The sequence below is a fragment of the Phymastichus coffea genome, unplaced genomic scaffold (genome assembly GCF_024137745.1).
Source record: "Phymastichus coffea isolate CEN01 unplaced genomic scaffold, Cenicafe_Pcof_1.1 PCOF00072, whole genome shotgun sequence".
Classification (NCBI taxonomy): Eukaryota; Metazoa; Arthropoda; class Insecta; order Hymenoptera; family Eulophidae; genus Phymastichus; species Phymastichus coffea.
Window position 1 is genome coordinate 656957 of NW_026706883.1, and position 26372 is coordinate 683328.

At 47.4% G+C, this 26372-nt stretch overlaps 1 protein-coding gene across 1 annotated transcript; it reads right to left on the bottom strand.

Moving 5' to 3' along the window:
* LOC131667961 (homeobox protein unc-4-like) lies at positions 1-22197 on the bottom strand. The gene is made up of 4 exons (XM_058941745.1): positions 20783-22197; positions 4603-4775; positions 1907-2110; positions 1-1519 (listed from the first exon to the last, which is right to left on the bottom strand). Exons 1-4 carry the CDS (start codon positions 21144-21146, stop codon positions 917-919), a joined length of 1344 nt encoding a protein of 447 aa, XP_058797728.1. The 5' UTR covers positions 21147-22197; the 3' UTR covers positions 1-916.
* Between the last annotated feature and the right edge of the window lie 4175 nt (positions 22198-26372).

The following is a 26372-nucleotide window of genomic DNA, read 5'->3' on the forward strand; positions in this document are numbered from 1 at the left end:
TATACATATCAGCTTCATGAATTTTTCTCGTATTGCACGCATTAATCTGCAATTTTTCAAATGAGAGGAATCGTTCGCTATGGCTATGGCATCGTTTAATATTTCTGTGTTTTATTTTTCTTTATTTCTCGTTTGTTCGTCGTTTAAAGCTCCGCTCGTCTCTCGACATTATTTACATTTACACATTTTTTCGTGGAGAACGCACACTGCTATTGCTTCAGAATGTTATCGTCGAACACTGGGTATCCGCGTTAAAACTACAACGTCGATTAAATTATACGCATTCATCTCTCTCTCTCTCTCTCTCTCTCTCTCTCTCTCTCTCTCTCTCTCTCTCTCTCTCTCTCTCTCTCTCTCAGTTCATCTTGACTATTTACAATAAATACACTTGACTCGCGCAAAAAAAAACAATCTAAAACGGGCTACGTATCTACGACTCACGAACGAACGGACAAAATCGATCGACTCGTAGCTCTCCGACACTTTTATTGCACGGTAATTATTACGGTGAGTTACGACGAACGAAAAAAGAAAGCAACTTAGCTATCGATAAGGGAAGATACGGCACTTTTACTTATCTGTCTTTTTGCTTCGCAGCTAGTACTGCTCGTATGGATATGTGGCAAGCGATATGCGCCGTCAAAAAGGATAACCCCCCTCACTTCTCGAAACTTAATATACATCCTTTTGCTCCCTACATAGTTAAAGTTGTTGTCGAAGAAATCGCACTTTGAACTCACTGATCCGAGGATTTGCCAAGCGACCTGCCGCGCTGATTGTAATTTCAGGTATGGCACGAAAATGATGAAACGCACAAGTCGAGCAATCAATGCGTTTGAGATGTTCTACGGTGAAGGAATCATCGAAGCTCAGTCTTGCGGGCAAAAGCATCCCCCTTCCACCAGCTCAGCCAAGACTACGTGAGCGTGGGCGAGGTGGGTAGCGAGCTGGCCGACGACACTGGCGACGCTGCCGGTGACTTGAAGTCCCTTCCCGCGACTATCGACATCGGTATCGCGTCCTTGTTTTCCGCTGCTGCCACCGTGTTGTTGCCCAGCAGACTGTCGATGGAGAACGGATTGAGCCGACGCCTTTCCTCGCGGCCTTTGACCGACAAGTCGATACTGCTACTTTGGACTTCGTCGCCGGCGCTCGACGTTTGACTGCTCGCCCCAAGACTGACCAACTCCCGCCGCCGTTCCAGCAAACTCAAGCCCCAGTGATGGATGCCTTGCTGGTGATTCAGTCGGATACTGGCGCTCGGTTGCCGACGCTCGTAGCCATCGCCGTCGAGCGAGCCGTCGGCTGCCGAGTCGACTCGCTCGCTGCCGCTTTCGCTACACGAATCCAGTCCGCCTACCACGTCAATTTCCTCGTTCGCGTCGATGCCCGATATACTGTTGCTCTCGTTGTTATTATTCAAGCTGCTGGAAAAACTGCCGTTCAACGAGCCACTGCCGCCGGCTGCGTTTCGAGACTCCCATTCGGCTTTCAGCGTCGACAAATCCACTGTGATGCCCTGCGATAAGATAAATACTCGTTATTCGACACTTCAATTGTAAAGGGTCATTGTAAGAATACACGTTTTTCACAGTCACAATTCCAATTGACCAAAATTTACGCCTAATTGAAATGTACAGTTCATAATTGTATTCTTTAATCTGTTTTAAAAAATGATTATGGAATGTAAATTAACTAATCGATTAATCCAGCAGAAATTAATTTCTTTTTCAGAAAGCAAAAAATAAAGAAAAAAAATACGAAGGTTCAGGCCAACGCGGTTATCACATCCACTGACTCGACTCAGGCAAATATTAACTTGTCTACCTCCGAAATTCCTTAGGCGTTCTTATAATTTGTTTTATTATTTTCGCTGCAGAAGATTAATTCGGATGGTTCTTCTCACCTTGGCGGCCAATTTGCGCTGCTGCCTCTCGAGCGCCTTCATGAGCTTCTTCTGCCGCCTTTCGCGTTCTTTCCTACGGAGCTCCTCCGGCGGTATAGGCTCGCCACTGCAACTCTGTGGATGGGCGTTGTGTGCCGGCCGACCAGGGCCCTTCTTCGTGTGCTCCTTCTTGCGCCACTTTGCCCGTCGGTTCTGGAACCACACCTGCAACAAACACAGATGCGATGCTAACTCAAACCCGAATGCACCAGCCGTAAAATATCGAGAATTTTTTTGGTAATTCGCGGCAAATGATCGCAATTAGTGATTGCTCCGCTTTTCTTTACGCGAGGCTCATTCGATTAGTCGCTATTACGTGCAAATTCGAGTGTAATTGCCGATGCGATAAAATAAAAAAATTGGCCCGGCGTGCATCCGCGCAATTCGCGAGTGAAAACGTCTGGTTCGCAGCGAACTTTTGCGGAGCGTTGCATTACACATCCGGAACTTATCGCTGCGTGTTTAATTCCAAAGCCGAGAGTACTCGGGCGCAATGAAAGCGCGTTATTAGTTGTCGAGCAGAACTCTACGGCTACTTCAACGGCAAAAGCTTCGTAAACGTCCAACTCGATTCGCACGTTTGACCGCAAAGTGCCACCCTCGTGATTTCCTTCGAAGGACGGGAGGAAAGAATGGTATATAGCAGCTCGTCGCCTTTAACAAGCCTCGGCTTACGGTGCGCGCGAACCGGCTATTTGCAGCCGACGCCGACGCCGCCGTGCACAAAGGGATAAAGACATTGTGCCAGGGCGGGCGGTAGCTGCTGGCGCGCCGCGCTGCTAACCTCGCGGCACGCGAGCCCAACGAAATCGATATAGCCCAGCCCCACGCTCGCCCCTCGCTTTATGCGCCAATATATACGAACAGCGTCGCGTGTCCCGGGGCTTTTCTTTTTCGCGCCCCGGGCGAAATGTTTTTAAGAGATTTCGCTTGATGCACTCATTTGCCGCCGCTTTCCTTCCTCTCCTGCCGTGTCTTCGGTATACCGAGTTTCTAACTGAATATCTTAATGTACACAGAGCGTACGAAAGTAAATTTGAGAAAGGCCAAATACCTCGGAAAGAGTGCCGCGGACAATATTAGAGACGTGCAATTATTCAAGCGCATGATAAACCTCATCGAGTACATAAAGTTGTATAATTTCTCGCTTGTGATGTACTCGGGTGGTTGATTTTTCTGGCTATCCGCACTCTGTGCCGCTAATGAGAAAACGCCGTGTTTCTAATTAGCCGTCTAATTTCTCGCGACGCGCTCCGCTCCCTCGTTTCGCGCCACCAAAGGGCTTTGATTAACTGCCTCTCGCTGCTCTCTGCGTCTGCACTCGCGTACGTTATATTATATACGGCGAACGGGTTCCATAAGTGTTTCCGCGATAAATCTGCGCGTTTACGAGAGCGGCAGCCCCGCTCGCGCTTGATTTTGGTAAGGCCCGATAGCGACATCGCGCGGAGGAGTTGCTCAGTTGGCGCGTGACGAGTAGACGACGGCCAGCCAATCAGGCGAAAGCGCGAGCGCGCGTGCGTGCGTGCGCGCGTGCTCGAGCGCCCGATAAGCGATTAGCCCTTCGCTTTATCAATTTGCCTGGCCGCGACATCGAGCCACCCATTTATATTGGGTAATAAAAGCATCTTGTCACTTAATTCGACGCACGAAAATCCGCGGTCGGATTTCTCGGCCCGTATTTGACGTTCCACCGCAACAGAAAACTACCAAATAACACGCATATCGGGACACTGCGCTCGTAGTAAGGCAAAAGAAAGAGAAAGCAGCCGACCGAGCCCCATCGCCCAATTCACACCTACGAGCGTGTGCCTCGATTGAGCGACGACGTATGTGTGCGCGCGTTGCTGCCTCTGTCAACCCATGGAAAGAAGGTCGGCTTCATTATCCGTGCATTAAGCTCTTATCTCGAGCTGCCGATCTCGTGTCGCACGAGCGCGTCTAATCTGCGACACGACTCCCGAGAGGCTACCGTGTAGTCGTCGTGCGTCGTCATGCATCTTTATGTTGTATCGGGTCCGTAAGGGTGCGTGAGTCACTTGTCACGCGGCACGAGGCCAGATTTGTACCCACGTATTTCTTTCCTCGGCGATGACGCGTGTCATATTAGGCCACGCTTGATCGAAAGTCCGCAGCGACAGTTCGGGGGAGACGTTTGAAAATTCATGATCCGACGGCGAACGGACGAACGCTGTAAAATCAACGGCAGAACGAACAACGAGACAATGTAGGAGATGTCATTGGGAAATTAAATTACGCGCTCAAAGGTCAGCCCCGATTAAGAGATGAATGCGTCGGAGCATTGTGCTCCTTCTCTCTCGACTGCTCGTTGAAGCGTGTCTAAGGGCATAAATATAAATATGCCCGGCCGCGAAACGTATGCTGCATAGCGAGAGCGAGAGAGCACGGGGACGCGAAGCCGACCAGCCGTGAAATTGAGCGAACGCCGCGCGCTAGCTGCCCCTTCTGTCCACCAGCTCGCCGCGCGATGGGACATATGCGCGCGGCCGTCTGCGCGACGCTCCGCGCTCGAAAATTTTTCCTCGGGCCCGATTTCACTTTACGACGCGGACGTTTGAGCGTCAGGCAGTCCTGGCGCATCGTCGTCCATCGGTGTCACGGTGCCAAAGGCATATACGGAATCGGCGCATTCTTACCGCGACGCGGCTCTCTTTGAGTTCGAGCCTCACAGCCAGGGCCTCGCGCATGAAGACGTCGGGATAATGGCTCGCGAGAAATGCCCGTTCCAGCTCCTCAAGCTGCCAGCTGTTGAAATTCGTGCGGCTGCGCCGCCTCTTACTGCCACCCTCGTCGCTCTCGCCGTCGCAACCTGAAGACAACAAGAGAGAAACACATTGAGCATTTAGCTTTATCTTGCTCGTAGATTCACAGTACAAGCTCATCGAATGTACATTGAATTTCGACCGAACGATGCGCAATTTCATTTGTTTGTTGAATTATCATGCGCGCGAGATCAGGAAGGGGAGACAAAACTGTTTGCGGTGCATCTTATTTTCTATCAAGATGTACGGCTCATCTATCGCCGTGAATTTATACATAGCTATCGTAGATGTTATCGTTTTGATTGACATTTTAATGGGAGTATGTTGTCCTTTCTTTTAAGGAATGAAACCTTGAGAAATTTGCAGACGATTTTTTGGTGCAGTAGAAAAATCACAATACAGAATGCGTAATTTACTTTGCTTGGTAATTTCCCGTAAAGAGTTTATGAAAAAGAAACACTTCGATCGAAATTACTGGAGCGCGGAGAAGGAGAAACATCCACTGCTCGTCTACGTGTGACTCCGAGTCCGCCTTGTCCCCTCCTCCCGCTTTCATAGCATCCTCCTCGACTCGCGAATAGCTGACAACTATATACGCAGGAAGACTGTGCTTATCACGATGGAATTGGAGCGTCCCCTCCGGGCGATCCGGACAAACAGAAAAAGAGGTCCGGCCATGAACTTGTCTGTGCGCACGCGCATGTGTGTGTACGTGCTCCACAGATAAGCCGGATATATTGAATAAACATGGAATTTCATGATTTTATGAGGACAAGCGTCTTTTTCCCTCTCGGTTTTTTTTCCTATCGAGCGGGCGCATCTCTCGATTGTTTCGGCCACCGCCACCGCCTCTGCGGCTCGTATGTATGCTAATGCGCGCGAGCTCCGCGAATATTGAATAACGGAGAGATCGCGCATTACGATTGGGACTTGTTATCTTCAAGGGGTGAGCTATTTCTGTGCGAGACAACTCACTTTTCGCCCACCATTGCCACGAGTGCGTGATTTTATTGCTTCAACTTTTCTGATTTAGTGCTGGCGTTGCTAATCGCTGAGAAATATGTCACTGTGTGCGAGGAGACTTTCGATGACGCGTCGTTGCGATAGAAACAGAAATTTAATGCAGAAAAGGAAAATTGTTATTAAAGGAAGAGGTGTGGTTTTGTAAAAGTCACGCTGTTGCCAAGGGGAAGAGAGTATGAACTATATGTATACGCGCACCTCTGGTCGCATCTGTCTCGCGCGCGCGAGGTTTTTCTCGGTTGGTCGACTCGCATGCGTCCCTGACGGATGTGAAGTTTATGCGCAATGACTTATGCATACGCAGAAGAAACAAAAAATCACTTTCTTGCGCTACGTTGGTGAAGCGTTGAGTACGTGCCTACGCATAGAGCTGAGAAAATTGAAAGAGACTGAGTTAGGAGAAGTCACTATGGTCGAAATAACTTCATTTCATTTATTTAAGCTGTTTCTTTCTCATTAGATAAATCTCTGCCGTGAACTTTTCACGAGTGCGTTTGCATGCTTCGCGCGCGTTAATTTCTCCTCTAATTAATCAGCGCTGAAATGCCATCTTTAAGCAAATACTTTTTCCAACCTCCGTTAAAACTGCAGCGAAATAAGAAAAGGAAAAAATACGCGCAAATTAAAAAAGATACACGCGCAAATTAGCTGACGTGTTGTGCAATCACGTAATTATTAAAGCTCGATGATTCGCAGCCTGGGCTCGTTGAGCGCAAAGAAATCTTAATTTCAAGCTAACGCGTTAGCGAGCTTTCGTAGTCGATCGTCGCGTAATGCGCTCGCATGACATGTAATGATTTCATGTTCCACAGCCGTTTGAGAAGTTTTCGCCTCGGCCGCGTATGCTGCTTTGCATATAAATTGTACAGGCGGCTGCTGTTACTGTTGCCGGTCACACGTCTCCGCTTTCGTTCTCCCGACTATTCTGCCAGCTTAATTATTTTTGCTTGCCCCAGTCTCTCACTTTCTCGCTGTCTGTATCTGCACCCGCGCGACGACAATTAAATTCTAATCAAGAACGCTTCTGTCTCGCATGCACCGCGATTCAAGCCTACGATGATGCTTTCGGATGGTACGTACGAGAATGCGCGATGAAAAATAATCATGCGATCGGAGACGCGTATGTATTTATTATCACAATTAAGCGCGATTTATTACAAAAACTTATACGTTTTAGAAGAGATTTTAATACTATATATACATGCGTCCAAGTGCAAAATCTTTTAAGCGAAGAATGATCAGGTGATAAAGACTTTAAATCTGGGATAATAATGCACCGTGTTTATGGAGTCATTGTGGAGTCCGTCACGTGGACGTGGAAATAAACTTGATTTAACGAGTCCGTTGAGGATAAATCGTCATCTGTTAATTACACATAATCCTTCTTGAGGTCAACAATTTCTCACACACTCTTCATATATTCTTGTACGGCAGTTGCGAATAATCTTTGGTTACTAGTGTGAAGTAATTTATTATCTCAAGCAAACAACAAAATAACGAGGTAACGCATGTTGACGGCAGCAATCTTCTTATCTTATAAATTTTCTCGTAAAGCCTTGGTGAAAAAGGGGGGGGGGGAGGCAAAAAGAGAAAGTGCGGAAAATGATATGTATATGTATGAAGACGGAGCCGAGGCGAAAACAAAAAGAAAACTAGATCTAAGCCGCTTATTATGGGTAATCGATCGAATTCGTAATGAACGCTCAGAGTGCAGCTGCAAGTCAAAGGATTAAATCGAACTGTGTAGGCATTTAACGCCTTCAACACGATGCTATGATCCATTTCGCGAGCGTTATAACCGATACGATCGTACGAGAGAGAAAAAAGTGAAAGTTAATTGGTTAAGCTCTTTATCGCGTTACATTTTACGAAGGTTCGTCATTATTTTTCATTGGTTGCGGCAGCCAGCGACTAACGACGTAAAACGTGTGTCACGCTTAACGCGCTGAATTAATGCCCTTTGCAATCGTCATTTGTCGACAACTCATTTGAATTTCCGACGAGAAAATAAGGTCTTTTTGAGATTTATCGCCGAGGAACTTACGGTCAGCTACAAATTTACACTCGGCGCGCAGCCTGCGTACAATAGAAGAAAGAAAAGCTTATTTACCTCTCTAGCACTCTATGAACTTGTCAAATGTTCCATCATTTCCCATACACAATGTTTATGTCAACGCAGAGTAAAATAAATCCAACGGAATCTAATTTCCAAGTCTCACAGAAGTAAAAGTCCATCAAACGTGACACCGCAAAAGCCACGATAATTAACACATTTCGCTTACACCGCAAGCAAAAAAGGATACAAGAATTCTCGGCAAATAAATTCATCAAGATGCCACGAACGGCGCATCAATCGGCAATGCCAAGGGATGCACGTACAACTCCTTGCGTGCCTCTCGTCGGCGTAAGGCGTTTAATAAAGCCGGCAAGAGAGTGAGAGAGAGAGAGAGAGAGAGAGGAGTATACTACCGAAATAACATGCAATTAAATCGAAATTACAGTGCCCGGTCCCTTTATCTTGCGGGGTCCAGCTCGCGAGTCGATGGAGATACGTACACATAGACGTACACATCGCGTATCAAAGTGACTCCGCAGGCCACGCGAGGCGCAAATGATCGCGCCTCACTTTGTTCCAACGTACACGCGCGTGCACGCATGTACGAAATTGAGGGATGACGCGCGCGAGCGCGCTCAAATTATACAGGCCTCGAACGCAACGTCGACGAATTTCCTTCTGGATTCCCGCGAGCCGGCGTCCTTTTCTTTTTCTCGCTGTCTCGGCCAGTTTTTGAAGAGTGGATTAACTTGACGAATGGCAAAGACGACGCGCGCGGCCCATACGGGAGTGAAATATCTCGAGTTTTATTTGGCCTAAGTGATTCGATTGAAATCGAGTTCGCGAAACGAAGCGATTCTTTTTCCTTGATTTTTTCGGGAAAAACCTTTACGTAAGGAGGCTTCGCGGAGCTCATCCCAGCGTCACCGTATACAGTATCGCTCCATAATTAGGCGCCTACGAAAGCACTGACGGCGCTCTACTTTGAAAGAGAGAGAGAACAAGATATTTGGCAGTAATGAAGCGCTCGCAATCATCTCTGCTCGCAGGTGTCTTAATACCACAGGGCGGCGCGAAGGCTTTTTCTGCGGTAATGATGGATTCGCTGGCTGCTCGGATAACAGAAATTCGCCTTTTCCTTTTTTTTTACTTTTTTTGGTTTATTTTCTTCGGACTTTTACTGCGCCTCTGGCTGTGCAATCGATCTTTGGAGTTCTCTGGTTTTCAGAGGATAATCAGTAGGTTCATAGCAGAGCTTCGCGTATACACAATTGTTTGGTTTTTCGAATCATGCGTCCGTGTCCGTGCCTTTAATTTCAATTCCATCAGGTTTTACGCACTTTTAAGAGAAGACCGCGTCCTGGAAGGTAATCTTAGTAATATCGATTCTACGAATTACGTGAGAGCAATTTTCGAGGAGGTTAATGCATGGTAGCTGAATGCATAATTTTGGTAAATCAGCCGAATTTCAGAAGGAGCGAAGCACTCGGTCGTTCGCCGAGCACGTATCCACGTGAAACTGTGAATTGACTGGAAACTTCGAAGAAGGGCAAAAGACGTCTATTAATTCGCTTAACAAGCTGCGCGATAAAAATCTTTATTTCTCGTCCTCATCACGGCACCGAGAGCAAGTGCGCATACACAGCGAAGAAAGCGAATGAACAAATGGCCTGCAGTTGCGGGAGAAGCCGCTGTGGCGCAGCTCGTTAGGCCCTAATCACAACGGCAAGGCTGCGAGTGCTAATAATTTTACGAGCGGCTTGTACCTCTCTCGCTCTCGCCGGATACGTAATGCGTGCGTATGGTCAGGATAAGTGGCGCGGGACCAATCGTGAGAAACGCATCGCGTCTCACATTGCACACGAGTAACGATAGGCCGCGCGCTCTTTCTTTTTAATCATCGTCGCGGCTCCTGCAGGTGATTAGCGTAACGAGTGCGGCGCCGCGTATCCCACACGCGACCCTCGTCTCCGACCAAGCCCTTTGGCCGACGTTACCTATTTGGCTGTTGCGCGCGACGCGACGGACAGTGCAAATTGATTAAGCGATTGTCGTGCAGCCGGCGGCCCAACGAAACAGCTCGCGCCGAAGCTGGAGGCGAAACGCCCGAGGATTGCGCGGGCTTGATTGATTAGTTGATTGGCCGCACAGCTGCATGTTTGTACACCTGTATACAGATATATATGCACGTAGCTGCATCGCGAGAAAGAGAGTCGGCGCGAGGTTTAACTACAGGGCAATGGCTCGAGCGCTCCTTTTCACTCGGAAGGTGTTTTCATGGGCCGTGTGTTGCACGCCGCCGCCGCCGCCGCCGCCGCCGCCGCCTCTCCGCCAACCGAAGGTGCGATTCCTCTTTTTCGCCTTCGCAGGCGATTGTTTTCGTGCTCTGCTCCACCGCAATCACGATTAGCCGTTCTCGCGGGCTATTACTTTATTTTGTCAGCTTGCGCGCTCTCTTGTCGACAATCGCCGAATGCGCACGCGCGCACACATGCACACACACCTCTGAGATCTATCGCGTTTGCGACACTGCTCAATCTTGCGCACTCGCTGACTGCGTCGGGGCGATTGGCTCGTGCACAAGCGCTGGATAAAAATTAGCGAGTCTGCCCGAGGCGCAAACAATGAGCTACACTGGAGTTCGTAATTAGGTGTGCATTGTAACAGGCTCCGCGAGCTTATGATCGATCTGGAGCGAGGCTTTCGCTCTCGTAAAAATGGACGGAAACCGGAACCGAGCATGGGCAGTCGATCAATCGCGAGCTGAGCAAACGTATGCGAGCATTAATTACAATAGTGAGGGAAATTGAATCGAGCCCGCCAACATCAAAAAAGCAATAAAGGGAGGGGGGGAGGATGGCTGCGAAATTAAGCTGTAAGGCGTTAACTGGCATAAGGCGTCGGTAGGAGGTGCAGTTGCGCTTGCGTGCAACGCGCATTTGCATCTAGACGCCATCAATCCTCCGGACACCCGGTTACACATACACTCACCTCTCCCTCCCGCTTGCTCCGCAGATAGTCCTTGTAAGCAGCGCGCGCCCTCTGCGATCAAGCTGAATTAAATATCCTTCTTAATAAGGGCGCCCCGAGCGCTTTCTCTCCCTCCCTCTCTCTCTCTCTCTCGGTGCTCCTCGCCGGCACACGAGATTGCATAGAACATTTTGCAAGTGCTCAAAGCTAGTCTTGAATTCAATTCAGTCCGCTGTCATTTTATTAGGTATTACTTTATTACACGAGATTACGGTCATAGAATTTCCTTGCAAGGAAATTGATTTGTTTTACTCGTACGCCTGAAATAAATATAATTTCTTTTCAAATACTCGTTCGTACGCCGTGTTTTCCTGTGCGATTCCCAACGCTAAGAGTAATTTAAAGAGCATCGAACAGTTAGAAAATTCACTCGCGATTACAGTACTTCAATCGGCCACTCGGAAAAGGCCGCATCCGATGAATGTTGCACGCACTATTGTAAATAACACAGCTGGCGTTGAAAAATTGCCAAGGCTGCGAGGCGTATCATCATCGGGTAAAGTGAAATAAATCGCGAGAATTGCGAAAAATGCGCGGCGCAAAGCAAACAAATACGTCGATTGATCGTGCGATTATACAGGAAGTGCGCCTTCTGCGCTCTTGTTCGCAATTTTCTCAGGATATAATTAAATAGTCGAACGGTTGATCGGCTCTTGCAATAAATAAAAGCGATTTTCGTGCTACTATTAATAGCAAGCTATAATGCGGCTGTGCCCACGACTACCGGATAATCAGCGCTTGCCGAGCACAACAAATTCACACCGCAATATATCGACCAACCAAATCAAAAATCAAATCTTGCGCACGGATTGAGTAATTTTCTATTTTCCCGTGGGCGCACTTTTCTTGCGGTCGCTCGCTCCGCGGCAGCGATAACATCTGACAGCGTACCCGGCTAATTACACATTGATGCGGCTCGCGTGCGCTGCCGATTATTATTCGAGTACACGCGCGCGCGCGCGCAAGAGAGAGAGAGAGAGAGAGAAACATTGTATACATGCACGAGAGCTCGATGTGCCCCAAACGGCTACGACGCCCGTCGCCATCTCCTCCGGTTTTTACATTTTTCGACCGTAAAATTGAGACGTCGTTAGCGCTCTGGAGATCGCCCAGAGAGATTAACCTTCTTCTTTCTTCTTCCTCCTGCTCGCACGAACGAACGAGGCAGCCAAATCGGAAAGCCGTTGAGCTGATTTTTTTTATTAGCCGGGGCAATTGATGTCGAGGTCGTTGCCGTGCCAGAAACGACCGACTGTACCTTAGCGCGCGCCTTGTTATACAATTAAATTGTTTAAGCTTGAAATATCAGGTGACAAAGTCGCTCGCTGGCAAAGTCCCGACTTAACGAGCCTCATTTCCGAGTAGCTAAGTAAAAAGGCAGCATATTGTATAATAAACATGGCGGTGGCGGTGCGCACGCGAGACTAAAGAATGAAAAAAAAAAAAAAAACCCGGCCCGTTACTTGTTTGCAAATACTTGTTGCGCGAAACTCAGCTTTGCTCTGCGGCTTCGAAGCCAATCGGATTTATCGGTTAAAGAGCTGAGAAATTTTCAGGCTGATTTACGAGCGCAGATCGCATTAGGATTACGTTGCGCGTATTTACAGCAATCGGAAGCTTTCGCACTTGCGCCCTGATAATTCGTCATAATTCACTTCTCGTTACACATATATATATATATATACAGTCGAGAAAACGCACTTTTCCACGCGCTCGGCAACTAATGTTTCGGCCTTTTCTCTCTTTTTTCCGTTATCGACATCATGGTAATTGTGGGTTTGCACCCCGTCGGTTGCACTGCATGTACGTCGGGGCAGAAAGCTCAATTACTTGACATCTTGCTCGCACGAGTTTGTTCACCCTCTGCCACATATAGACTGGCGTGTCACCGGTTTGCGTGCGAGGCAGGCCATTCGATGCTTCAAGTCGATTGTTTTAGACGAGCCGATTCGAATCACCTGTGAGCACTACAATACTTTGCTTTAAGCTGGAAAATTCGTATTCTTGCTCTCCCTCCCACTTTCTGCACGGACAGTCATTTCACTTACACCTGCGCAACTTTCATTATTCCGCGAGCTTACTTACAATTACTAGATTATGTGGTCAATTAACCCGATGACTTCGTAATTAATGACAAAACGATCTTGTGACTTTTTCCTAGAGAGCCAAGGAATTAATTTTGGGTATAGCTAAGCGGATCGCCATTCTGCCAATAAACGAAAAGTGGAAAAAAACAATTAACACAACCCGGTAATGAGAGAAGAAGAAACATATAAAGCGATCGAGAAAAATATTTACCGTCCGAGTCGGAGATAAGATTTATCATATCAAAGACCGAGGCGCAGACGCATAAACATTCAACCTCACAGTTCATTGGTCGAGTCGCCATATTGTGCGCTTTTCGGAAGGTCGCGCTACCTACGCGCTCGCTCTGCGTCATTATTATTAATACCTTGCGCAAGTGGCGCCTACGTGCAATAAATAACAATTTTAATTATCGCTGCAGCGCCTGCCGCGAAATTTCACTCGACTGGCGGCGCGGCGCAGGCGCTCGTTTAATATCGACTCTATCGGAGAGCGCGCAGCGATACTCGTTCGGGCGCGTTGCGATAATTATTAAAATGCACGTCGATTATAAACCGCGTGTAATGAATTGGAACTGCCCGTTGAATTAGGCTCGCTTCGTTCGCGAGCAAATTATCAAATTTCCTAGCCAGCGTGTCGGCTGGATTTCGCTATTGGCACAGCGACAGGCTGGAACGAGCCGTATTATAATTGAAACTCCGCGAGCGTGCACGTCGACTTCTCGCGAATTGACTTACGATAGCACGAGTGCGTTTAGACAGCGGCCGTGTCAGGAGCGCGCGAGAGCGCCGATAATGGCGCAGCCAGCGACTAGCTCGTTCTTTTTTAATTAACCACCGTCCATCACCAGAGCCATGATAATTAATCCATTAAGTGGCAGGCAAGCGATATAACTGTAGACTCGCTTGCGCGCGCGCGCGCGGCACTGATTCAATTATCGAACAAAAATGCCGCGCGCGCAGACGCGAGTCGCGGATAAAAATACCTCGGGGTTTCGCAGCCGCCGCGAGGTCGCCTCGCGCGCGTGCGTGCCATCCGTGCAATTTATACGGAGGCGCTGCGCCGTTCGAGCCTGCGCGACGTCTCGCGCGTTACGCTTGTAATTGATTGCGGCGAGACGCAGGCGCGCGCTTCTTTTCGCGCCCGCGCGTGCCTGCTCTTTCGCACGTTCAGCTCTTAATTGATTGCTCTGGTTCCCGCGTTATTAACGCGGATGTGTCGCGTCTCTCGCGATCGCCGACGCGTTACGCTCTACTGCGGAAAGCGAGACGGAAACGTTGAGAGAGCGTTAACGAGAGCGCGCGACGGGTCTGTCCGCGAAAATTGCAGAACAGTTAAATGCCCGCGAGCGTCGGGCTGACTTGCCGGAGAGCAAAGATTGGAGCGCCAAGAAAGTTGACGGGTGATACGAAGGGAGAGAATGGGATGCTTATCGTTCGAGACAATTAGCCGAGCGTATAAATAGCGCGTACTCCTAGTTCGCCGAGGAAGCGTGGAGGCTTCTGCAGTTGCACCCCCGCCTAGGCGCAGTCTTTCCCCTACCGCGGGGCCGCGCGCGCAGTCGCTTAGCTGTCGAGGAGGCGTGCATAGCCCGTCTTTTTAACTCCTTCCAAACGAGAGAAACCTTCTCTCTCGCGAGTGAGTCGATTCGAAGCGCGTGCGCGCACGCTCGCACGTTGCAACTCAGCGGCACAGTTTAATTAACTGGCACTTTAATTTCGAGCTTCTACTCCTGTTTATGCCGCTTGCATCAAGTTACTTTGGAAACATTTTTATTGCTAAATTCGTCAAAAGATATATATACTGTATTTTTACGGCATTTTATTCTTCAATTACGCAATTGTACGCTCGATGAAGTAATACGGCTGAGAAATTGACGTAGTCTATGAAATCAAGACTTTTTTTCTTCTTCTTCTTGGGAAACTTGATTGAATTTGTAGCGTGGGTTTTAAACATTTCAACGGTGTTTTTTTCTCCGAAGCTTCAAGCTCCCAGGTACCGAGCTAAATCAGTTTAATTAATTTTCAATCGATCAATTCTACCCAGTCACCCTGCTCCGTCGGTCTTTTTCGAAAGTTCAAAGAGCAAAGGAACCCCGTAATCGGTTGAAAAAAAAAAAAAAAAAAAACAACAACGACTCGAAAAATAAAAAAGCATTTCCACGCGGAATGAAACCCGTCGATGACAAAACGACTGTCCTTAAGCGAGCAGGAGGGACGGACAGAATCGAGGTTCAAACGCGCGCGCACGCACATATACTGATAGCGTTTTTTTCTCGTCGTTGCCCGAGATACGTCGCACGGACTCTGTTTCACAAGAAAAATCGACTCGGCTCTTTTTTTCCGTCGCTACTACGGGAGGAGGCTACATTTTTCAACGCCCGTCTTGTCTTTTTCAATGTTTCTTCTTCCCATCGCGGCATCGATAACCTTTTGCCTTGGACGATAACAATTCACGTAAGGACACGCGATCCCTTGTTGTTGATCATCTGCGTAGTCTGTAGCGAGGGTCTTAACTAAAAGTTCTGTCAAGGCGTTGCTTTTCAAATTATCGGGACAAGTGACGAAGCGAAACAGTTGATAGGTTTCTCGCATTGTCACGATACTCGCGAGCAACGGGGTTTTTATATTGATCGAAGCGAATGAATGACCAACATGAATTAGAGAATTGAGATGATAAGTGTAATTGGCAAGCGTACCTTCGGCACTGATAAGGAATAAAAGTGAAAGTTTAGTCAACGTTTCGATTGTGCTATCAAAGATAATACTGTTTTCAATGAGGAATCATTATGTCGTAATGCTGCGCTAAGACACCGCAGGTCGGCTCAACCTTTGTGAAAGTCAATCACGTGAATCGCACGCTGTTGCTAGATCCTAATTAAAGTCTTACTGCTCTGGATTTCGCGCGTATCTCTTGATTAAATACATTTTATTGGAATATCAAAAAAGGAGAATTGCCAATGTGGTTGCGTCGCAATGACACTTGAAACTCGAGGGACTCGAAGAAACGAAACTACACGCAACGATCCACACACGTGAAAGTCATAAACACGGTGTTTGATATGCACGGGCCGAGGACTAAGAATTCTCAGCCGTTCCCGAAATGAGAAATTATCATTTTATAAGGTTGCTAAGACAGCGTGCGGCTACCGGTGCTGATGGGAATAAAAAAAAGGTCCGCGAAAACGCAAATCGACGAGACGGTAGCCTTTCGAAACTGCCATCAGCGCCTCGTCACCGCCGTCGGAAAAGCAATATCCATAGGCCGTACGCCGCAAGTTATTATCCCAATCAGCTAATTTATTGAGCGAAAACCGGTTATGCGCACGATGAATTAGTCGTAGCTTGGCCATATAATATTCGGCTGCTGCTTCGTCGGCCGATGCGTCATATTTTTCTCGAATTACGGAGGAACGCGCGCTCCCTGATATTTATATCGATATATACGTGCGAGAAGATGAATAATGAATCGGGAGAGAAAGAGATCTCTCGGAAGAAAGAGGCGGGCTCGGCGAATTGATAAAGATGTTGCGATGGTTGCCGATTGCGCTTGATTATCGCGTCTCTTTTACATAAGCATGTATATCGCTCAGCGGGAAAAAAATGAAACGTGCCCAAATTCCATCTTTTTCAGAGCATTCTCAAAAGAAGTGCTTATTACATTTGTCCGCTAATAATCTTACTGTGTATTCTGAAATTACGCCGTGCTCAAACTATTCTTTTCTCCGCCGTCGAAATTGACGGTTATATTCATTGACAAGATACTTAGTATAATAGACGACACTGCCCGATGATCTGTAGTATTGAAGCCAACAATATAGCTAACAAAGCAGCAGAATTTCGTTTGCTTGTTGTGCACATGAAAACGAGAAGCTGCTTTTCGGTCGACACAATAGTTTCGAAAAAGGTAGCTACGGAACGTCTTGACGCGACGATTCAAAGTTCTCGCCCAAACCAGTCGTTAGGACGTCCATCGACTTCACGCATGCCGCTCCCGCGCCACGGCCCGGCCGCTCTAATTTTCAGACAAGGGATGGGCAACAATTTTTTTGACGATTCAATTTGCCAAAAAGACCGACGAACCTCCAGGCACGCGAGCCGTATACGAAATCGTTCTTGTGCAGCGTTTCGAAACAAAAGAATTCACCAGAACTCTGTAACAACTAGACAGATGTCTAGAAAATAATACGTGAATCACGAGATAATAAGATAAAGATGAATGAGACCTTTTATATTGGCGATCAGCCACTATTTCGAAACTATTCCTTGTTGTATTGAACAGACTGTTTGGCATTGCAAACTTTATCAATTAAAGATAAAGATGCTCAGTCGCTGAAAAAAAAATGGAAGCTAAGCTATAATTGATGAAAAAATGTTTTTATACATGTAGACATCAATACAAACATACATTTTTACAATTTAATGATGTTTCTAGCGATGAAAAATGTACAGAATATATCTTTTGAGTAGATAAGTGTAATTCTTTATATTTTTTTCAACTTTGTCGCAGATAAATCAAAGCTAACAAATATTAATAAGCAGTCATTTCTGCGGCTACTCTGAGTGAGCTTGGTAAGAAAAACAGATGGTGTTAACTGAAAACTATTATCAAGTCTTGTGACAAGTAGTTGATGGTAGGTCATCAATAAAAGAAAAGCTATCTTCCAGTCTCTTAAAGCAACTCTGACGATTTGGACTATCGCTTTGTAAGTCTATAATCTCTTCGGGGTATTTTTCAATTAACCGCTTTCCTGTTTAATTGCGTCATTCGAGACTTTTTCTCTATGATTAAACAATTTTACAAGATGTACTTTCTAGCGTTCTACCGACATTATTATCGGTCCTCAGCCCCAGTGTAGAGATAGCAAATTACAGACGCACCAATTAGTTTTACTATCACAATTACAGCAACAACAGCGGCAAATGTCGACAATCGACTAAACCGTACAATGTTCCACTGCGAAACTAACGACACTTCCAGTAAAGACAAATCAATTTTAAGCTTTGCTCCAGACACCCATTTTAACAATAAAAATTCTCTTAGCTTTTTTAGAGAGAAAAAGAGGTGCGGGCAAGCCAACTGTAGAAAACAGGCGCAAAGGAAAAAGGCGAAAGAGAGCAAGAGAGGAGAGGGGGGTAGGCCGGAGGGTAGCAGAACGAAAAAAAGGAGGAAAAGGAGTTTTGAAAAGGGACTAACGACCGGCAGTTAACGGCGGCTCGGAAATTGCCGGTTGCGCGCATCTTCTCTCTGCTTGCGCTCGGCGCGCCGCCGCTCGGCGAATTATTAAACTGTAGTTTAGTTTAAATTAAGTTATTACCCCGCAGTCGCTGCCTTGCTTTTCTCTTCCTTTTTCTCCTCTCTCTCTCTCTCTCTCTCTCTCTCTCTCTCTCTCTCTCTCTCTCTCTCTCCCTCTCTCCTGCTCCCTCTTCCTGCGCGCCCAGGTGTACATATGTACATGATCTCCGTAAAGGCGACTCGTGTGTCTTAGCTACTGCTGCTGCGCGCTTCCTTCCTCTCTATAGCTATTGACCGCGTTGGCTCTTCGCTTTATTTTTAGACTCGAAAATTGCCCAGCGACGCTGTGCTTTCAACTATCTGCTCGCCACGAAGCAATTTGTGACAAGTGCCGCGATTTGTCATCTATTGAGACTTGACTTTGACCGATACGACGAGCACGCCGCAAAATTATATTCGCTATTCAGTTTAAAAATTAATTAGATTCATTTACTATTACGCACGATAAAAAACCGTTACCGTCATGGCAATCCCAATCAGCGACTATTATCATCAGAGTTTCAATCTTCGCTTTCACGAATATCTTATCGCAGCTTTCTCAAAATAAGTGATTCAAAAATATAACAAATTACAAAACATGAATACAATATTATCATTCTCCTCGCAAACTATTATTCACGACCAGTTCCGACGCAATTATGAATTCGCCCTCGAGTGATAGATTCCTCACGTTGAATTCTCTGCCAAAAATCATATGGCGTAGCAGTTATTTTCCAATTTTACAAGCGATCAATTGTAATCGATCCTTTTTATACGTACGTTCGTCGCTCAGTTGCACAAAAAAAAATACGTTTGACTTTCGAATAAAAAAAATATATTGTGATTTCAGAGAAAGACAACGCGCGAGTTCGAAATGTGGAGCATTCATTTTCTCTTTCTTTCTCCCTTGCTCTCGCGAATTCACTCGCTGCAGTGTGCGAAATTGCGAAAAGAGAGAGAATTAAGCTTGGCGCGGTGCCTTTAACGATCGACCATTAAAGGCATTTAACGAGCGATGGAGGCTGCTGCTCTTCGCGCGAATCGCCAGCTCCGAAACGAATTTGATTGCAGTTGATGAAGAGCCTCTACGCGCGCATGATGAATTGTACTGGTACATTTGCTCTCTCGAAAAACAGATTAGTTTCCGCTCTCCTTCAACTGCAGTTGGAAAACTGAAATTGGTTTTTTTTTTCGCAAATACATGGCGCGGGGTGCATACGCAAAAATTACTGTGATTTTCTACTGCAATTTATCAGCCATAAGGTTTTAAATGTGAACATTATGTAAGCCATAAAGTAAACTATCGCGGAAATTACGACTCATGTTTCGATTACCGACCACTGCAAACTCCCGTCCGATTATACAAATTTCGCCGCTCTTACAGTAACTGCTGGCACTCGCTAATTGTTCTCCGAAATAAGAAAGCCGAAACAACTTTTCTGCCGAGCTTATTACTGAAACTTAGCACTTAATAAAGCGGATCGTCCCACTGAAAACCTCGCAATAAATCCTCAAAAGCTTCTCTCTTTTTCTTCCTCTTCCCGCTTGAAAACTAAAGCTCAATAAAAATTGACGCGCGAAAGGTGTCTTGCCATGGACTGGGATCACGTAGTTACAGCTCACCCTCGAGCTTCTCGCATGTGTTTTTTTCTTCCATCCTCGTCGGATTTTCGGGGCCGACGGGGGCACTAAGCGATCCCACGGGATTCTCAGCAATGATCTTATGATTGACCGCGTTACAAAAGTCCCCGCAGACCACTTTCTCCGAGTGCCTCGTTTTGTTTTTTCTTATCTTTTTTTTTGTTTTTTTTTTTTTCTTGCTACCGCTCATTATTGTTGTTGGCGCGCGCGCGCTCGTATTCGATATAATCCCGCCAGCTAGAAAAAAGAAGGCCGCAGTCACACCTCGCACGTGGCGCCAATTGTTGTGTTAGACAGTATGTGCGTCTTCCAACTTAATTAACGTCGCTGTACTATTTAATAAAGAGCGTGGTGGCATCCGTAGCCAAGTTACGACAAAAAAATTACGAAATGCAGCGAGCTAAACGCTACATCGCCGTTTTGACTTTTAAATACCGAGATGCTCTTACTTGTACATGCCCGTGATTTTGACACTAGAGTGCAAAATCTGTATGTGGTCATGTGCTGAAAATCAAATACATATTTGAACACTAATGAAATCAAAATAGACGTCTTTGTTTGTTGAGCATCAAATCACATAAGCTATGTAATGAAAATAATGTTGCATAAGCACATAAGCCTGTGTTAGCTGATTATCAAGTTAAAAGGCCTAGCTGGCAGGATTCAAGCTGTATAATCAAGCAGCCTGAGTAATAAATAAATTGAAATACAAGAGATCTGCATAACTCGAGTTCAGAAAAGTTTTAACCAACGTGAGTATAGGTATTCAGAAGTAGGATTGATTGAAATAAAGGAAACCGAGCAAAATGACACTGATTATTTATGAAAACGCTCCGTCACCTGCCAATAGTAGATATCAAAATAATCAAGGTAATAGAACAAAAACGAGATGAAACAAGAAAACTTAACCTCAAGTATCGCTGCAAGCGCAAACTTATCTCTCACCTTTCTTATCGTCGTCATCCTCATTGTGATCAGTCCCATGATGAAGATGATGCGCCGCCGGATGATGCGGTCCGATGCCAGGCATCAACGGATGGCCAGCGAGGGCCGAGTGTGGGTGATGCGGATGGTGACTAAACAATCTGACGGCGGCGGCGGCGACCTGGTGTTGGGCCTGGGGCAGCATGGTACCGGGATGATGCCAGCCAGGTAAGTGAAACGGGAAGACAGGTGCACGCTGGAAGAGTCGGGCCGAGGGGCCGAGTAGCGAGCTGGTGGCGGCGGCTGCGGCGACGGTGGCCGCCGAACTGCTCGTGGCCGCCGCGGGCGCCGGAAACGACAGCCCGCCCCCCGGCTCCAGCACCATGTTGGGTATCAGCTTAGCTGGCGCGTCGTCGTCGCCGGCGCAGCAGCTCCTGCCCCGACCACGACACTCGCACTCAACTTTGTCTACGTCTCGAGAGATCGAGACCCGCTGTCGAGTCTTGGAAGCGCGCGCGCAAGCGCGAGCCCGGCCTCTTTAGATCAGTCTACTTGCCCGAACGACGGGGTTCCGTTCCGCGGACATTACTCGCGACGAATGTTCTCCTCGGAAGCCACTAACGATTCGGCTCGAGGATTCCCCGCTGCCGAGCAATCGTAGCACTGCACCACTCGGTCCAGTAGTTCACTTCTTACTCACCAGCGAGGTTCGGTATTAATGTTTTCTCCACGGTTGACATGTCGTCGGAACATTTGTCAACTTAGCACGCATATCGTAATCTCTGCACGTTATCCTACGAAAGCGATCGAAGGTTCCAATGGGTATTCTTTGGTATATAGAAGAGTATTTGCTGTACAAAGCTGGCCGTCGGATGACGAAGCGCCGTACTTGGTGTAATCGCTACCTGCTAGTCTTTATTGTAGTTGGGCTTCGCAGCGGGTGTCGAGACGCACCTTACCCTTCGAGTAGCGGTTGACCGTTGTCGAACTGTGCGGCTATCAATCTTGCCGAGGTGCTACTTGATTGATCGAGTGTATGGAAATCCACTTCATTGCACTTCCAAAAACTCCTCATAAAGACTTTTGATTGTTGAGAGACCAACGACCTCTTGCAATTCAATCGAGTTCAAGCACCTACGTCACTTATCGATTCACCAATAGAACAGACAGTGAGCCACACTTTTACCAGAAATATTGCACTGGCACTACATCGAAGCCAGCAAACCCAGCGGTGGAACTCAGTCCCGTAGCCGTCAAACCTCGCGACTGGACAAGCACCACGAATAATCAGTTAATAAAGGCCGATCAGCTGTGCAGTGAAATGTACGTGTGTGTATGCCCGTGTGTATGTGTGTGTGTGTGTGCGTGCACGCCGGTAGAGCAGAAAAAGGCTGAGCGGCGGCAGCGACAGCGGCAGCAACGGCACAGCAGCAGCGTGAGGCGACGGCACAACACTATCTGGCCTCGGCACACCAACCAGTTCTCGTGCCCCTTACTCTCTCTCTCTCTCTCTCTCTCTCTCTCTATCCCCGCGCTCGTGTGCGTGCTCTCGATTCTTGCACTCTCCGCCATTGGCCGAAACTTCCGCTCGTGTTTCCCGACCAATCGATGTGCGCCACAGTCACGCCCACCGTCTTCTAACCGCGCACGGAATTGAATCGCGCGGTGGGGACGAATCAATTGGTGGCGACTCGGCTCTGCCAGACTCCTCCCACTACCATCGCTCGCGCGCGCTCTCACTCACACGGGTACACGCACGTACGCGTACGCGCGTACACTCGCTTCCAACGACTGATCGATTTGCTCCGAACTCCCTCTTTCTCTCTTTCGTATTAATCGGTTTGCTCGCTCACACCCGAAAGTTTCTTTCGATTTTTTCCGATGCTACTGCTAGTGCCGCCGCCGCCGCGCCCCCGCTGCTGCTGCCGCTGGATTTTGAGCCGAGCTGGCGGATTTCCAGGTCAAGTGGACTTTATTGGCGCTGATAAGGCCAGCGAATTCAATGGACTGAACGTAGTGGGTGCCGAGCACGGCTATATGCCCCGCACCGCCCGCTTGCTCATGGCCGATTTCCGCCGAATTGATTTGCTCGCGGGCTTGCGCGCACTTGAGTTAAGATGCGACCGAATTTTTTTTTTTTTTTTTTTTTCACTTTTTTTTCATTTTGGTACCGCAGCTTGTACAATTGATTCGATACGGCGACCAGAAATTTATGCATAATAGCGATTGCGGCTAATAAGAATATTACGAAAATATATTCTCATACGATGATGAAACAAAGAGGAAATGATGAATGTAAAAATTAACACGTAATAGTTCAGCTGGCGTGAGGCATATGATAGAACCCGCGATAATTCTCGCGTAACTGCATTAAAAATCAGCATTTTGATTTTTAGACCTGTCTTAAGCGCGTCGACAGCACAATACAAAAATTCTCCCGGCCGTTGCACAAGCTCATCAGAAAGAGAGAGAGAGAGAGAGGAACTCGATTAAGTTGCGAACGATTAATCAACCTAGACACGTTGTGTGTACACCAACGCAGTTTATTCCACGTGGCAGAGAAAGACACCGACCGAGCGTATATGAAGAAAAAGCAAATGAGAAGCGGGAGCGCAAGCATTTTTATGCACAATTTCCGCGTGAAATTAATTAAATTGTCCTTCATTAACTACGCACTCGTAGTGATCGTTATACGCGCGTATCGTGCGTGCGGATCTTTTTGTGTTAGCTGGCTTTAATAAAAGCTCAGCTACGCACGTCGGAGGTGGGGACTGGAGGAGGAGAAGGAGGAAGAGTAGGGGGATAAGGGTCTCTCGGAGGCGTTAAGTAATTATACGTCTATTCTCTTCCTCGGCGGAAATTAGCCGAGCGCGCACGAGCGAGCTTACTCTCGGGAACTAGAGTATTATAGGGCGGTGGTAGGGGGCAAGGGACAAAGAATGTGCTTTCGCCGAGGAAAAATTAGGAAATTAAAATTACCCCCGCCGATTCCTCCCGACCGCTTGTTTTACTGCCGACGCGATTGCGTTGCCGCAGATTCTATACGTTGCATGTCTCCGACGGTTCTTATCGATGCACTCTTTTGCGAGATAAAATCATTGGCAGGAGGTGTTTCTCGAGGGCAATGAACGGACGATAACGTTTTGCGCGAAGTAAAAAAGCCGCAGGTGCATATAATCGAATCTGCCTACTCGAAAAACTGAATAGAGGCAAGTTCGGAATACAAAGAGCGGGATTTGAGCTGGCTATCAAACTCGTCCCAAAAACCTCACACCCGTGGGCTCTCTCATTTGGACGACTGCGAGGATCCGCGAGCAGCCGGCCGGAACTGGCTGCTCGAATTTAGGAGGAGCCCAACACACCGCACCCGCCGCCCATTACCGGCGTTACGTAATTTTCTCCCTCTCGGCCGCTTCTTTTTCCTCGCTTCTTTTTCCTCCTGCCCCCGGTATCTGTCTCTCTCTCTCTCTCTCTCTCTCTCTCTCGCACTCTTTTTTCTTTTGACTTTTTCTCCTCTACCTCGCTCAGCCAAGAAAAAGGGACGGCAACACCTTGTTAGCCAAGTCGTTTCGCTGCTCTCAGGCCATGGCGAATCGACTGCGCGGGAATTTGTTGCGACTACTGCAAAAGTCCGACGGAAGTGGAGAGCGAGAGAAAGAGATGAAGTGCCAGGTTATTCTTTTTCTTTGCTCCTCGCCCTCCGAGAGCCTTCTTATATTGTATTATGAAAGTTGATAAAAAAGACCGAGGAAAGTCAGCTTTGGTTGCGCTCGCGGGCTTCGTGCATACGAATGTTTTTCAAGTGTGATTGAGTTCGTGCCGCACTTCTCCCGGGAGCAGACGACGACGAAGAATTGCCGTGATAAAACTGAAACTTCTTCTCCACTGAAGTTGATCGGTTGGAAATCAGATACACGAGATATTCCACGGAATATCGTTGTCGTCTGACTTTTGACAGGCGAACGCTTATTTTTCGCAGACGAGCATTTATCGCGGTCTCGCGGAGCCTGCATACGCATGTGGAATAACAATGCTCGTGCGCGAACCTTATCGCTCTTGTTAGCGAAATACTTTGTCAAAAAAAAAAAAAAAAAGTAAAGAAAAGCAAGATGTAAAGTTAATGCGTCTGAGTCTGGCTGATATTTCGCCTGGCGAGACGGTCATTTCGTCACCACTATCAAGCCAAAAACTGTCTACCACTGTGGCAAGATAAACCGGTGCTCGCAGTGTCAATGTCTCCGTAAGTCAATAAATAGCGCGAGACGCGGAGAGATAAGTTTTTCCTTGTCAATTTAACGCTGAACGCTTCTCGTTGGTAAACAACGTAATTAAAAGTCCACAGTCCGCGGAAAATGCTCCTCTGGTGAACCTTTCAACTAGCGAACGCGTGAGAGGAGTCACGAGTGAGGATGACGATAAAAAAGAAAAGAAGAAGTGAAGCCGTCCGCGTTTCTCTCGTTGGCCACTTCCATGCGTAAGTAACGCTCTGCCGACGGCCGCGCACAAAAGCTCACGGCGGTGGCGGCAGTGTCAGATGCTGTAATCTCATTCCGTCGAGATTATTTGCTATTCCGCGGGCGGGCGAGGCAGTGTATCGTTATTTAAGTCGCGGGGCATTAAAGCTCCTCGCGTTATTTGATGTATGGCCGACGCGTGCGCCGCTTTCGCCTCTCCTTCCTTGCCCCGCGACTAAACATGAGATATCGCGCTCGATCAATTTTTCATAAAGCCTCTCAGCAGTGAGCAAGGGAACGAGAGGGACCCTTCGGCGCGCGGGCGCAACTTACGCGCTTGTAATCTTCGCGCCGCCTAAATGACTGGCCGCGCGCTGACGCTCCTTCTTCCCTTGTTTCTTCGCGCGACAAAGCGATGCCTCGGTTGCGTATGAAAAAGTGCCTCTCACGAAATTTCGCATCTCGTGGCTTCGCGGAGCATCGCGGCGCCTTGACAGTTTTAAGTGGACGAGCGATGTCGCCATTAGTCTTCATTCCCGATGACAAATTGCCAATGCAAGTGAAACAAATTACACCTGTCGATCGCTTTGTTTCCAATAATTCCTTCATTTCGTTGAAACAGCCGTACGGCAGTCAAGTACTTTGCTCAAGCCTCTCGCTTTGTTAATTTAATTGTAATAATTTCTTTTCTTGCCGCTGACAAACCATCACGACGAATGGGCTTTCGATGCCATTCGAAATCGTTTGAAAAAAAATTAGTCGTTTCGAACTCCACAGCTAGTGACCAATGCGCGTGAATTTTCACATTTTACAAGCGATTTCCCAGAAATCATTCAGATTATAATCTACGGTGCTTTAAAAAAATATGACTACCGCGCGAGTTATCTAACGAAGCGCCAACTGTCGAATACAATAGAAAGTCTTGATATTTAGGCGGGAGCGCTGGTGTAATGAGAACATAAATATTTCGCGTTGATAGTCCCGTGAGTCGTAACAAGAGAAAGCACAGACCTCTCGTTATCTAAAGCGAATGGACGAGTGACCCCTGCTACGCCACAGTCTCTGCAATCTGCATGTATGTGTGTGTCTTTCTGTATGTCTCTGTGTATGTGCGTGTGTGATCCGTTTGGACAGATGTTAAAATTGTCACGTCCGAG

What these genes read in the sequence shown, in the direction of transcription:
- LOC131667961 (XM_058941745.1), bottom strand. Translation starts at nt 21,146, where the DNA reads ATGGTGCTGGAGCCGGGGGGCGGGCTGTCGTTTCCGGCGCCCGCGGCG. An exon ending in TCAAAGAGAGCCGCGTCGCG is followed by an intron (nt 2,111 to 4,602) that starts GTAAGAATGCGC and finishes TGTTTGTTGCAG; the next exon opens with GTGTGGTTCCAGAACCGACG. An exon ending in AGCGCAAATTGGCCGCCAAG is followed by an intron (nt 1,520 to 1,906) that starts GTGAGAAGAACC and finishes ATCTTATCGCAG; the next exon opens with GGCATCACAGTGGATTTGTC.